Source organism: Lonchura striata, chromosome 3 (assembly GCF_046129695.1).
Source record: "Lonchura striata isolate bLonStr1 chromosome 3, bLonStr1.mat, whole genome shotgun sequence".
In the NCBI taxonomy this organism is placed as follows: domain Eukaryota; kingdom Metazoa; phylum Chordata; class Aves; order Passeriformes; family Estrildidae; genus Lonchura; species Lonchura striata.
Window position 1 is genome coordinate 741,408 of NC_134605.1, and position 13,877 is coordinate 755,284.

Below are 13,877 nucleotides of genomic sequence, written 5' to 3' on the forward strand. Positions count from 1 at the left end.
GGCTTGGCTTATCTTGTTTGCTTTGACTTTTTTCAAAAAATCACTTTGATAAAGACAACATGCACCTGACTTAGCAGATAAGATGGTGTGTTTGTAACCAGAGAAAGTAGCTCTGCCCCCAGGTAGCTCTGTTTTTTGGAGTCACTGAAGCATATTGGTGTTCCCTATGAGACCCAGTGGGAGGTCTGTGTGTGGCTCTCCTGACATGGGTGCATGTAACAGGTGAGCCAGCACTGAGAAGGCATTTGTAGCTACACAATAAATAAATAAAGGAAATAAATGCAGATCTCTGTTGGGCTGGGGATATTCACAGCTGCTGAGAAGTGATTTTGGTAGTCAGACTGAGAGGAGCACGTCAGAATACAGGCATGGTGTGGCTGATGAATGATTCATCTGGAAGGCTGCAAGCAAGCACCCACATTCATGATTTGTTCTAAGATCTGTTGATCTTGCTAAGGTCAACATCTTACTGTCAACATCAACTCTTCAAAATCCTCCAAGATGAGTTGTCTAAGATCCTGTTGGGTGTAGATGCCTGCACGGGCGCTGCAGTAAACCTCACACTCTGGATAACGACTTGTAATGTTAGTTATTCTAAAGGCATGATACAAGAACAGATTATTGTTGTTCATATCTGTGTAATAATGGAAACTCCCTTTCCATTTTACACATTGTCAGAACCTTGGACCTTAATCTTGCTCTTTGATTGACAACTGCAGCCGGGGAAGGAGCACTCGTATTGTTTGTGAGAGTCGCATCTGTTCAACTTAATTCAGCTGAGAGTATTTGCATATTCTTAAGTATTTCTTCTGAGAGGGCCTAAATCCTTCTCAAGTGTTTGATGCATTTTTGAAATTCATTCATAAGGTATCTACATGCACTAATAGTTCTGTATAATATTGCTGTGCATAATCTGTCAGATAAGGCTAGTTTTTTAAACAAGGTATTCTTTGGGGATGACATATTACATTCTGACTTATTCTACTGGGCAGAAATGTCAAGTACTTTGAAAAAGGATGCTTGAATGTTTTGATTGAATTAATATTCTTTATTCAACACAAATTGTCAGCTGCAGTAAAATGTAGTCTTATTGTGAGAACATTTTTCAAAAGAATTAAAAGCAGGGCTTTTTTGTTTTATTTTTTGTTACTGGAACTTTTTGACATAAAATCATTCCTTTCTTGATGATGCTGATAATAGATAGAACAAGAGAGTAGATTCTTAGATGCATTTTAGATTAATTTGTCTGAATTGTTAAATCATGAGCAACACTTTTATATTGAAATGCAACTTCAGGTTTTCAGATAAAATTTTGACTTTTATCTATTTTGCTCTTTATTCTTTTCTTGCAAAATTTTTATCACTATTTTTGGAAGTATTGTCAATTTTAGTTTCAGAAACCTTTCACTCTTGATAGTGCATGTATAACACTAATGAGAAGAGCCACTGCTCGGAAAGATATTCAGGTATTATATTTGAGCATGGAACACAGACTAGATGACCTCAAAGCATTATGCAAAGAAATACATGCATGGTCCAAACCCATGTCTTCCACAGGCTGGAAGTTCCAGTCCAGAACTATCCAAGTTTGGACAGAGCGAGTCAAATTTGCTATGAAAAGAAATGAGAATATATTCCCACCAGTTTAACTGGATGTGGGCTGTGGATCTACTTCAAGCTCAAGCCATTAAAGAAATCCTAGATCTCATAATAGAATAATGGAACACCACTAATCACAATGGACAACCTTTTTTTTTAGTTGCACTAAGAAAGTGTTCAAAGCTCCACCACCATTAGTGACTGATGTAGTTTAAGAAATGGTTTTCTGTCACTCAACTGGGCCATAGTGATTTTTTTTTTTTTTTTTGGGGGGGGGGGGAAGGAAAAACCCTACAGATTTAATAAGTGCATGTTTTGTTCTGTGCACATGCAGGTTTGGGTGTAACTGCACCTTTTAAATCCATGAGCTTTGTTTTTCTCTTGCTTTCAGGAATCTCCTTCTGGACGTAGAAAAGCTCTTGCCACCAGCAGCATCAACATGAAGCAATATGCCAGCCCCATGCCTACACAGACAGATGTCAGGTTAAAATTCAAGCCTTTGTCTAAGAAAGTGGTATCTGCCACACTACAGTTCTCCTTATCTTGTATTTTCCTGAGGGAAGGAAAAGCCACGTAAGTTGTTTGTTGGGGTTTTTTTAAAACCAGATAGCCTGCTATGTGTTGCTTTTCAAAGAATCCTTTGGATAAAGAGCTCTTTTTGTATAGAAAGGTGGAATTTGAGAGCATCCTTCAGCATACCTATCATTCTTGCCATAGTTGGTTTCTTAACTGAGTAAAAGTTGTTTCTTACTCTGATTATAGCGTTGTGTTCTTCAGAGATAAATGACTTGTGCTCTACTCTTACAGACATTTAAAATAACAACAGCTTAAAAGTATCTACAGGTCTGAAACGAGTGGGAGTGTGTGTTTATGTGCATGTGTGTGTTCATCCAACAATACCCTTGGCAGATTTCAGGGGAGCCCACTGATATTTCACAAAGAATGCAATGAGGACAAGCAGTTGGAAGGTGAGGGAGGGTGGATTTAGAGTTAAGATTTTGGGTTGAGCACAATAACATCCTGTGGGAAGAGTTCTCTTGGGCACTGATTACCACTCCCCTGACTCATCACTTGGTTCTAGATTGTAAATTATTGACAGGGTTTTCATAGTACCCTGAGCAAGGGATCTGAAAAAAGCTGCTCCTTGTGAAAGCATTGGTTTCCAGTACGTGTAAATAGACACTGCCTTTTTCTTATCTCGTTAATGATTTCAGATCTTTAGAAAAGGGATTTTAATCCTGTAACAGCATCAGGGGTTATGAATGAATGTAGGTATTGCATGCATGCAGCATGTGGGCAGTCGGTCTGGCCAAGCATTTTCATTTGAACCGAAGCAGACCAGGCAAGCATTTGCCAGCCTTTCTGGGCTGGTTTAAAATTTTAGGAGGCAATTGTTAACTCTTGATGCAAAGCAGTATTTTTTTACCCTTTACAATTTTGTTAATTGAAAACTTTCCCTTCAGAAATTGATATATATTTATGAGTTGTATTAATTTTGTTTTTCTCATTATATTCAAGATCAGATCTGATATCACAGACCTCCCTGAAGAAAACATCAAAATATTTAAAGAATTTTAAAGAATACAGTCATATCAGATGTGGTATTAACAGGCTGCATTTTAATGCCTGGTGTGATGTTTGTTATTTAGGGATGAAGACATGCAAAGCCTGGCTAGTTTGATGAGTATGAAACAAGCTGATATTGGTAACCTAGATGATTTTGAGGAAGACAATGAAGAAGATGAAGAAAACAGAGTGAATCAAGAGGAAAAGGCTGCAAAAATTACAGGTTGGTTTTGCCACAGGCATTGTAAAATATAGTTTCCTTTGCTAATTGTCCGATTTTTTTTATCCTTGTGCTATATTTTTATTTCACTTAAAAAAAAATCCTAACAACCAAAACAGTATTTAGGATAGCTTGACTGAAGAGGAACCCATCCATAACTCAACAAAGTTTAATCCTTGTGAATTCAAGAGCACTGATTTGTGTCTGAGTGTCCTGTTTTTGGGAGAGGATGCACTAAGTAGGTAGCATTTTAGGGAAGCAAAGAAGCAGTGTGAGCAGAGGAGCAGGAAAAGCAGAAGGAAAGGGTCAGTGAGCGAGAAGACAAGAGGAGAGGCTCAAGTGAAATAATGAAGAATTATTAGGAGAATAACTGCGAAATGACTTGTGCCATGAACAGATGTTGAGGTTCTGCTCAATAATATGGCAATTCCAGGCTGCATATTGCTGCCTTTTGGGTGGGGGTGTCTCATGCAAAAGAAACTGGGAGGCTGTTAAAGGACTTTAATGAATTTGATAGTGAAGTTGTTTGAAGTGAGATAGTGTAACCACATTTGAATTGCTGATGAAAGTGCTTAGTGTATTCAGGATAGCTGAACTAATCGAGGCAAGTCAGATCAGGGTGAGATGATGTTAAATTGTTGGTACAGATCAGTGTGTAGTACTGCTCCAGATGGGTTCAGTAAGAACTCTTTCTGTAAAGAATTAGGAAAAGAAAATTAACTTCTGATGCCAAACCTCATAACTTCCAATGCTCTTTTAAAATGTCAGAAATAAAGGGATCCTTCTCCAAAGTGGGGGAAGAGCATCCCAAATGGAGAAGTGAATTGTCAAATCTGTTATTGAAAATTCAGAGGAACATTGGTTCAGTGTTATGAAACATTACTTTCATCACTTCTTTTTGAGCTTTCATTGCAATCAAAAGGTTCAGCCTGAAGCATTTATTACTTAGTTACATTTAGTGTTGTGAAAGGATGCAAATATGTTTTCTGTATGCTTTGCATATTCAATTAAACATTTTTTACCCTGGCCAAATGTCTGGTTATGCTGTATGTGTCTGGCACAAAGCATATTGGAAAGTCTGGAATGAAATATCTGAGAAACCAGGATAATGTATTCTTGGGCAGAGAGCAGAGATGTACCAGTCTGGTCACACTGAAATTATTCTGCAAGGTTGATTTCTTTCCCAGTGTAACCAGAATAAATCAGATCACAGCATCAAACAAAACCTGCCATGTTCACCAGGCCATTGGATAACCACAGAGAAGGCCAAATGAAGGAGTGGTAATGTTCAGTCTATAGAAACTCCTGTGCACAAGGGTTTTTTGGGATCTGCCTGGGTGCTGCACTCAGGACTACAGAAAACCCAGATGCAGAAGGACAGCAGGTGAAAAGCATCCCAGCTTGCTTCTCAGCACTTGATTTTGCAGCATTCAACAAGCTACAAATTATTGCTAAACAAGCAATAGCCTGATCTGGGTTAGACTAGGCTGTCTACTATCTTTGGGTATGGAATGAACATCCCTGGAGATAGATGGGAAGGGTGAGCTGGCTGATGTGCAGCACAAGCTATTTTAGAGTAATTTCAGCTTTCCATCTGCTATGGCAAAGGCCAAAATTATCTGTTCAAAACTAACAATACCTGCATGAAAGGCAGAAGTAATAAATACTTCACATTTCACAATTTCTGTGCCTTGCTTGGCCTGCTCTGATACTGTTTTCTAGCCATACAAAATGGGAGTGTTGAGTTGGGTTCATTTTTGTAAATGAATCATGATGTGGGGAAGCCAGGCTCGACCCTTTTCTTCTCATGTTGGTTACAACAGCTGAGTTGGTTTAAGAGCCTGGCCAGCTTTTCCCACCTGTGAGAAGGAGAGGGATGTTGAAGGGAATGAGTGCATGCAATTTCCCAAGCAAATTGGGAGAACATAAAACATAGGGCAATAAATAAACATTAATAAATAAGATGTAAAGTATCTATTTCAACATGTGCTCAAGATTGATTTCATTGGCAGTTGCAGTGACTCCTGTAATAAATATAATGGGGAAAGCTAGGAGAAGAGCTGAGGAAGCAAGGGAGAAAGAGGTAGGAGTCATTGTGGAAAAGCAGGAAAAAATTTAGAAAAAGGGAAATGTAACAAAACTGATGTAGGAAAGAACTCTTTCAAAAGCAGTGTTCACAGAATACCATGAAGTTAATTGAGGAAGTTACATAACCCTTTTGAAAGCTTGCTGCTACCAACATTTTCTCCTCTTGTGCCGTGCTGGGTGTTGGCAGCTGAGGAGCTGGAATGCCTCACTGACTCAGAGTGCCCCATGGCAGTCACCACTGCGTGCCTGCTTTCCCAGCTGTAAAACAGGGATACTGCCTGAAACACCTCACAGGAACCAGGGAGCACCACCACATTTAGTGTTGTGATTGGGCTTGCAATGAGTGAAGTGCAAGTAGCAAAGAGGGAGGGAGTGTTCTCCTACTTTTCACTCCAGGTTTGCTCACTGCTGACTTGATGTCTGAAACGTTATCGTTCCCAAGGCACAGCTGCAAGGGGTGCTGCAAGTCTTTTATCAGACACTGTTCCTTTTTGCAGTGTGCAACAATTTTGGTTGGTTTTCTTTGTGTTTTTTTTTTTTTTATTGTGCCAAAGTTGCAGTTTCATGGATGAACATATATATCACTGCTGGGAGAACAAGGGAGCTCTGCTGTGTGGGGCTCTAGATGGTGCAGGTGAGTTAGGAAATGCTGCTTCTCTTCCTTGATGGGTTGCCTAACTTGGAATAGGTATCTGTGCCTCTGTTTCTTCAGCTGTGAAGTAGGTGGTGCAATACTAACTGACCTCAAAAGCACTGGAATTTGGAGTGGTCAACATGGAACTGTTGTCATGCAGCTGACCAGACTGAAAGATATTTTCCATTCCAAGCACTGCTTCCACTTGACAAAGTCTCCCTCCATCTCGGGCTTTCCCCTCTTCCTTCCAGTATTTCTTGTTGAAATTCTTCATGTGTAAAAGCTGTATCTCCTCCAACTGTTCTGTGTGAAGTTGAAAATTGTTTGTTGCCATGAATTAAATTTCAAATATTTAGTTTCTACACTGTCTATACACATGGATTTAAACCTCCCAGAATTATCCTGTCCTTAGTCTTCAGTGGAATACAAGACATCTTGTACTTGAAGAAAATATGCCTCACAACTCACAAACAGGACAGCAATAAATATGTGCTTCTCTTAATGTTTTAATTCCTACTTGGAGCCTCCTGCTTGGGCTAACAGCTGCCTTCTGCTCCAACTGCCTGGGAGCACAGTGGCTGTCCTGGGGCACCACATGGAATCAGGAAAGTGCCCACGTGCTACCTATTGCAGGAGTCTGAATCCCAGCATGTTTCAAGAGCAAGCTTTTGGATAACAATATGTGTAACCCTTTTTTGCAAAACCATATCTCTCCTGACAATTTTGGTGCATTTACTCTTTGTCAGGATCACCAAGCTGCTTGGAAAAAAAAAACAAAAAAAAAAAAAAAAAAAAAAAAAAAACCACAACAAAACAAAAACCACAGAAAAACCACACAAAAACCAACCAAACAAAAACAAAAAAGCCAAAAAAAAAATAAAAAAAACCCAAAAAAAACTAACAACAACACCCAAGAAGGAGAGAAGAATAAAAAAACCCCAAAAACCAAACCAGTGATTTATGTGACATACTTGTAGAACAAGCTAATGTATGTTTGTAGATAATGAGATTTATAAAAGATAATATGGGATATAAATCTCCAACCTACCATTTCCATACTCCAAAATATGACATAAACCATTTAATATTGTAATGAGAAACATTGTAGTGCATATGGGTGTTTAGGTTGGCAGATAAGACCAGGTGATTCAGACCACATCAAAGAACTCCCTCTTTTTAAAGCTCTGAACTTAATTTGTTATTTTCCGACAATAAAAACTGAATTATGATTTTTTTTTTCCACATGCTGACATAATACATTGTAAATCATGTCAGCATCTGAGCCTGTTTTTAACTCCTAATTCCTTAGTGCTGCTGTTTCATGAGGTCAGCTCTATTTTATTTGATTACAGAAAGGTATGTTCCATTGTCTTATCTCGAGTCCTAAAAATTCCCAGAAGATAGTATTATAATATGCAGATTTCTCAGGTGTATGTATTGTTTTATACTGAGAAAGCTAAGTTTTGGGACACTCTTGGTATTATTTTTTAGGATAATAGTCCTGTCTGAGCTAAAAATAAGAAAGAAAGAATGATTAAGTTAACTCTATGGGGACAGATATAAGTGTAAACCCATGTAAGCAGATTTATGCTTTAAGGTCAAGATCAGTTAGGAGATGCATTACAGAGGAATTCTGCTTGGGGTTTGTCACTGTCAGCATTTAGGATGTCCAATAGATATTGGCAGAGTAGGTATTTTCCTTGGTAATTTGCAGATTGGTGTGTCTTTGCAAAGCCATTTAAATTTGCCAAAGAAGTTTTTATCCATGTGACAGAAATATGATCAGGTTCTGGTCTGCTTTGGGCTTCTGTTTATTTGTGCTGTCTGTGAAGGCATGAAATCAGGAGGGGTGTCAGTGTGTCAGCTATGAAAAAGCATGAAAAACCCCCCTGACTAAGAAGTTCTGGGTGGCCATGAGCACCAACATGAGTTGAGACAGTCAGGGTACTACTCAATTTTTGCCTCTGTTCAATATCTTCCTCCCTAAAACTAGTTCACTGAATAAAGACAAAATTTTCTTTCCCAAACAAAAGCCAGATGAGAAAAAGTCAAGTTCAAAACAGCAGTAAACTAAAAGTGTTACTGAGATGTGTACACAAGAAATTAAACTTTAAAGAAAATACAAGAATGACTGGCATGAAGCTTTAACTTGGCTGGTGATACCAGGAGGCATCATCCATTTATTTCACTGGGAAAAAACAGGAGATGAAAAAGGCTGTCGGTGGGGCAGTGATACTCCACAAGCAGGATCATCTCTCCTGCACAGCTTTCTCTTGCCTGTTTGTCATCTGGAAGGATGAGGAGGGCTGTCCCCTCTGCTCAGAAACGTATGCTCAGGTCTCTGAGAGATGCCCCAGGCTCAATCCCCATTACTAGCAGCTCCATTTGTCAGATGCTGTGGATGGCACTGCTTAGGGGGGAGCAGAGAGGAATTTTTCCCCTTGGGCCAGAAGCCACTCAGACCCAATTGTTTTTTTCTTCCTTTCCTTCCAGAATTATGGAGTCATCCTCATCTTAGCTAGAATTAAACATGTAACACATTTTAAAAATTACTTGTTCATGGTAATTTGGAGCTCTCCATTATGGATAGAAGGTGAAATAGGATTTTAACAAACAGCAAGGTGCTACTTACATAGCATGACAGTAAAAGTTCAGGTGATAGATACATTCAGTTTGCATTCTTCTGGCACAATATTGATCATGTATTTTAGAACTGTTAAGGTAAATTCAGCTTGTCATAGATCAGAATGTAATGGTGACTAATTGTAAATGTTAAATTATCAGAGTGTGTATATAAATAAAAAAAAGATAAAAATGCATATTGTATAGGTTAGTTTGCTGTAACCTTAAGGGTTTGGGAAGGAGATAAATTGTTCTGGGGCTGATTTGTGTTAATTGACAATGTTTTCACATTCAGGTTTTCTTCATGAGCAGGAAAAATCTTTATATTATATCAAGCACATCTATTTAAATTTTCAACTGATGTGCATAATACTTGGCCTCATAAAACTGTTGTTGCTGACACCCATAACCTGGCTAGGTTTTGTTTATGTCTTGTTAACTGGGTTTCATGTGAAATTATCCCTGAAGCACCTACACAGGTACTTTGCTGTAGTTATATAATTGTAAGGACTCATTCTAAATATGTTCTTTTACCCTCTCTCCCTCGCTCTCTCTGTTTCTGGTAACAGTGTTCGTTCCACTTCTGTTTCATTAAATGCCCTTGCCTTACGTTTGTCTTGACTGGCTTCTATTTACAGAAATTGTAAACCAGTTGAATGCTCTGAGCAGCTTAGATGAAGATCAAGATGACTGCATAAAGCGAGCAAATATGCCTTCAGCTAAATCAGCCAGTTCCTCTGAAGGTCTATGAGCTTTCATCCTTTCTTTCTGTTTCTGATTGTATTTACTGTGACCCATTACCTTTTGACTCCTGCCTGTATTCAGCTGTCAGTTTTATCTCTGTGCTTCCACCCAGCATGACTCTCAGTAATTTGTAGTGCATCCAACAGGTAACAACATGATAGAGAAAGAGCCTGTCTCCGCCACAGCTCCGTTGTCATCTGATAATGAACAAGAAAGAAAAAAAATTACAAAAAAAAAAGAAAGAGAAGCCACCAGACCCTAAGCTTAAAACATTAGTTGTGTAGTCAGTAATACTTGACCTTTCTAAAGTGACAAAATGTCCTATCTCTGCTTTTATGTGCACGTTACATCCCAAAATTAAAATTTCCTGCCGATAGTTAGCATGGATGTGAACAATCAAAATCACCGCATTTAGCTTGTTAGATGTTCCACAACATTTATTTAGTGAAGGAAAGAGAAGGCTTTTTTAGAAGTTGTTTCTGTTACATAATGTTCTGATCAGCAAATAGAAGTTTCATTCATTTCACTTTTTTTTTCTCCCTTTGTTGATGTACTTACTGGACTGTGTTAACTTAGTTGTGCAGTTCGTGCCATACCCTGGTGCAGTGTTTCGAGGGACTGTTGACATGGGGCTTTTTGAGCTCCAGATAGGTTGGATGAACAGTTTGCCACTATATTAAAACAATGTTCCAATTTGTTTGTAGAGCTTATCAATAAGCTTAATTTTCTGGATGAAGGGGAGCAAGACCTGGCTGACTCCAGCACGAACCCTTTTGGTGATCCTGACACAGCAGAATTAAATCCATTTGGAGACCCTGATGTAGAAGGTAATTAATTTGTTTTACATAATTCGTTGCTACTTGCAAATATTTTGTGAAACATGATTTTTATTTCTTTAGGGCTATGAGTGAAAATTTTTAATTGATTAAATACAATTATTTCATATAGCACTGAGGTAGCAATAGCAATGATCCAGTTGCCACTAGAACATAGTTTCATCTTTTGAATCCCATCCTTTGTATTGAGGCACATTCTGTGTATTTGCACTGGGGACTACCAGCTGGAGCAGAGACTTTTAGACCTATCAGGTGTGTTACTAGTACTCACCTTATGTGGTATGAATGAGCAACACATTCTGTCAGACAACCCTGCTCCACGTGGGTGATGCTTTATATCATAATTTCCTTCACTGCAATCTTCACTGCATCTCAGCTATTCTTGGTTAGCACTAATCTTCATTATTGCAATTTAATTTTCTTTCTTTTATTCTTTCTTTCTTTTTACTTTTATTACTTCCTCAGTTAAGCCTTCTGGCATTGTGCCTTGCACCACATGCTAGGTGTTAATCCCCTTTCCAGACTGACATGCCCATTCTTGTTCCATTTGGGTGAGATGTAGAACCCCTGTAAATTTTTTATCTGATAAGATTTCGGCCATAAGGCCAGAAGGGAGCACCAGGACTGCAAACATCTCTGCTGTCCTCAACTCCATGCCCAGATATGCAGGTTCCCATCTGCTGGATGTATCACTTTTAGCTTGCAGCTGCTCAAAAGGCCAGTTCATAGTTAATTCCCAAGTCTGAAGCTGTACCCTTTCCTGTTCAAAGCTCCTTCAAAACTCTGTAATGGTGATGGAGAAGAGCCACACTGAGCAGGAGCAGCCCAGGGGCAGCCAGGGGATTTCTAAGGTCAGGTCAAAGAGAATGGATTTCCAAGCTGCAGCTTGCCCCTGTGGTCACGCACTCTCATTGGACAAGCTGAATGTTTACTCACAACACAATTTTTCTGCCTTCAGAGTCCACAGGGAATGATGTGGGTGGGGATCAAGTCCTGTCATACTTCAGCTGTGGTGTGACTCACAGCTTGTATTTCTGAAACAGGGACATTGCACTATCTTCTGTATTTGGCAACTGAAGCCATGAAGCCACTAGCCTGAGCACCTTCTCTGTCCTGTAAAGCTGTCAGGTTTTTCTAGAGCTGCAGAAGTGATTTGTTTCAGCTCTGTAGATACCAATATATATGGATTAGGTTCTGGTGTCCTAATCTTTGCCTTTATTTCCTCTATCTGTTCCTTGACAGTGATCCCTTAGGATCATGGAAGGAAACAGAGTAAGTGGGCATGTAAACCCTTCTGGTAGTCCATAAATAACTTGCTCTAAGAGGCACAGTCTATATTCCTTTCCTCCTTCTCTGCTTTAGGAAGAGTTCCCTTCTCCATGGAGAAAGCTGTACAAGTCCTATCCTACCTAAACTGCTTTTTCCAAACCCAGCTTTTCTTCCCTTTACAGAGAGAACCCATTCTAGATGAAAGCACTGGGTGTTCTGGCCACAAAATACAGTGACTCTTTCTCATCCTGGGGACAGGGAGAAACAGCTGGTGTTGTTTCTTAGTACTGGAGTAGCTTGATAACACATGTCAAGCTCACTGTGGGCAGCCTGCATCCAAGACATCAGCCTGCTTGTGTTCCTAAGCCACTCTCAGCCTGTCAGGGCGTGGGTTTTTTCAGTTGATTGTAGTTCTTTGGGTGACATCTGCCTTTACAGTCATCTTCAGTCAGAGGTGTGGATGCTTTTCTGTATCCCTGGGTCTGTTCTGTGTACTTGGGACAGTTTCTGTGCTCAGACTCTTGGGTGCCATCTGCAGCTGTGGGCAGCAATGCAGAGTTGTTGGGTGTGTGAATACCAAGTGTTACTCCCCCACCCATCATTGTCATGCAGCAGTCAACATACCATAACAGGACAGTGTTTGGGATAAACAGGGTGTCACTAGAGTCTTCCTACTGTGTCATAAGGTGGTTTGAATTTGGGAGGAGTGGGCCTTCTGTAAGAGTCACGTCTTCCTGGAGCACTAAACCAGGCTGGAAGATTGGCTGAAAGATTGATTCCCAGGCTACTATCAGACAGAGTTGGACTTCTGCTGTGGCATTTTTAAAGCTTTTATATTATGATGAGTGCCTCATGAGGGATTCTTCTTTTTACCTCAGACACCTCTGAGAATCACTGGTTCTTCCACTCCAGACCTGTCTTGTCCCTATAATGGGAACTGGTTTTGTTCCCATTACCTTGCTTGGCCTTCTTGACATGTGCCTTTCCTCCAGTCCTCTTCCTCCACAGAAAATGGAGGGGGAGAAAAAATGGTGCTGAGACAAATTAGAGAAGATGGTTTTGGTCTTCAGCATCAGCAGGAATCTGTAGCTAATTGGATCAATGTCTTTACATGGAGGACCACCTGGACATCACCATTTTGGGGAGATTTCCCTTTGTTTTGAAATGCAGTTTAAGGCTATGCAAGATGGCTGTTCTCATCTTGTTGGCCAACTCCTGAAGGCTGCCCTGTTTGTGTCCCATTATTCACTCATGATTCTTCTATTGTGAGACCTGAGTGGAACCTTTAATGCTGCCATCTCTTTCTAGGAAGCTCTTTGACACTGTGCCTGCTTGATTACTTTTGCATCCTGAAGTGAATGTAACCTTTTTGGTGGCCACCCCAGAAGCTCGAGAGCATGACAGAGGTTCAGGAGTTTAAGACAGGCTTTCTTCTACAGGCTTAAAGAGTCACATTACATGTTTCACTTGTCTTGTGATCTGCTTAAATCAAGAGATTAACTTTTTATGTGTGCAGGGATGAAGTATTTTTCTGTTCACTTACATGTTAGTCTCTTTATCTTTTTATCTGGACAAGGCATAATCTGGAGTTTAGACTTTGCGAAAGTTCTAAGTCTTCTGTAGAATTTGTTACTTAATTTCCCCAAGACGTGCAGAGCAGCCAGCTGGAGCCTCTTTTCCTGAGCACTTTGCCATCAGATGTGAGGAGGCATGATTTGCTATTTGGCAGAGATATTCCAGGGCTATTCCTATCAAGCCTGTAACGTGTGTGCTCAGTCACCCAGAGTATGAATATGTATGTATTGACAGTCACTCAGAGAGAAAGGAGGATTACTTGCCAGTAGATACTTGTTTCCTAGACAGATATTTCTTGTGCCTGTTCACAAACCAGCTACTTTCCCTCTATCTTCCTAATCCCATAATCACTTAACCCTGGGAATGTGGGGTGGAGAGAAACTAGAGACGTGAGTGCTTCCAGCACCCGTGCACGCTGTAGGTGTGGTGCATGGCAGAGGGTCATCAGCAATCTGGCTCTGGATGCTGCTGGGATTTAAAAAGTCCTCAGTGACAGTGATTTTACACACACAGCAGAGTGAATGTGCATATCAACAACTCATCTCAAAAAGGTCTTCAGATGTGTTTCTTGGGTGACATGTCAAATTGAGGCTTATTCCCTCTGTATCTACTAGGTCAGCTAGACATTGGAAATCTGGGAAAATCAAAAATAATCTTTTTGAACAGTATTATCTCTACAGCTTTATACTAGACGGCCTTTACATGATTGTATGAGAAGTACCTT

At 39.9% G+C, this 13,877-nt stretch overlaps 1 protein-coding gene across 11 annotated transcripts in view; it reads left to right on the forward strand.

The window, feature by feature from the left end:
• The window catches only part of EHBP1 (EH domain binding protein 1), a 211,109-nt gene that overhangs the window by 84,298 nt on the left and 112,934 nt on the right, over positions 1–13,877 (forward strand). For 7 of the 11 annotated variants that reach the window (XM_021555826.3, XM_077781833.1, XM_077781832.1 and 4 more), the window contains 4 exons: positions 1,991–2,172; positions 3,249–3,388; positions 9,368–9,472; positions 10,178–10,300. In XM_021555826.3, coding sequence (XP_021411501.1) covers positions 1,991–2,172; positions 3,249–3,388; positions 9,368–9,472; positions 10,178–10,300 — 550 coding nt within the window. The remainder of the gene's footprint in view (positions 1–1,990; positions 2,173–3,248; positions 3,389–9,367; positions 9,473–10,177; positions 10,301–13,877) is intronic. The other 4 variants (XM_031504209.2, XM_031504212.2, XM_021555832.3 and 1 more) reach the window with 1 other exon arrangement.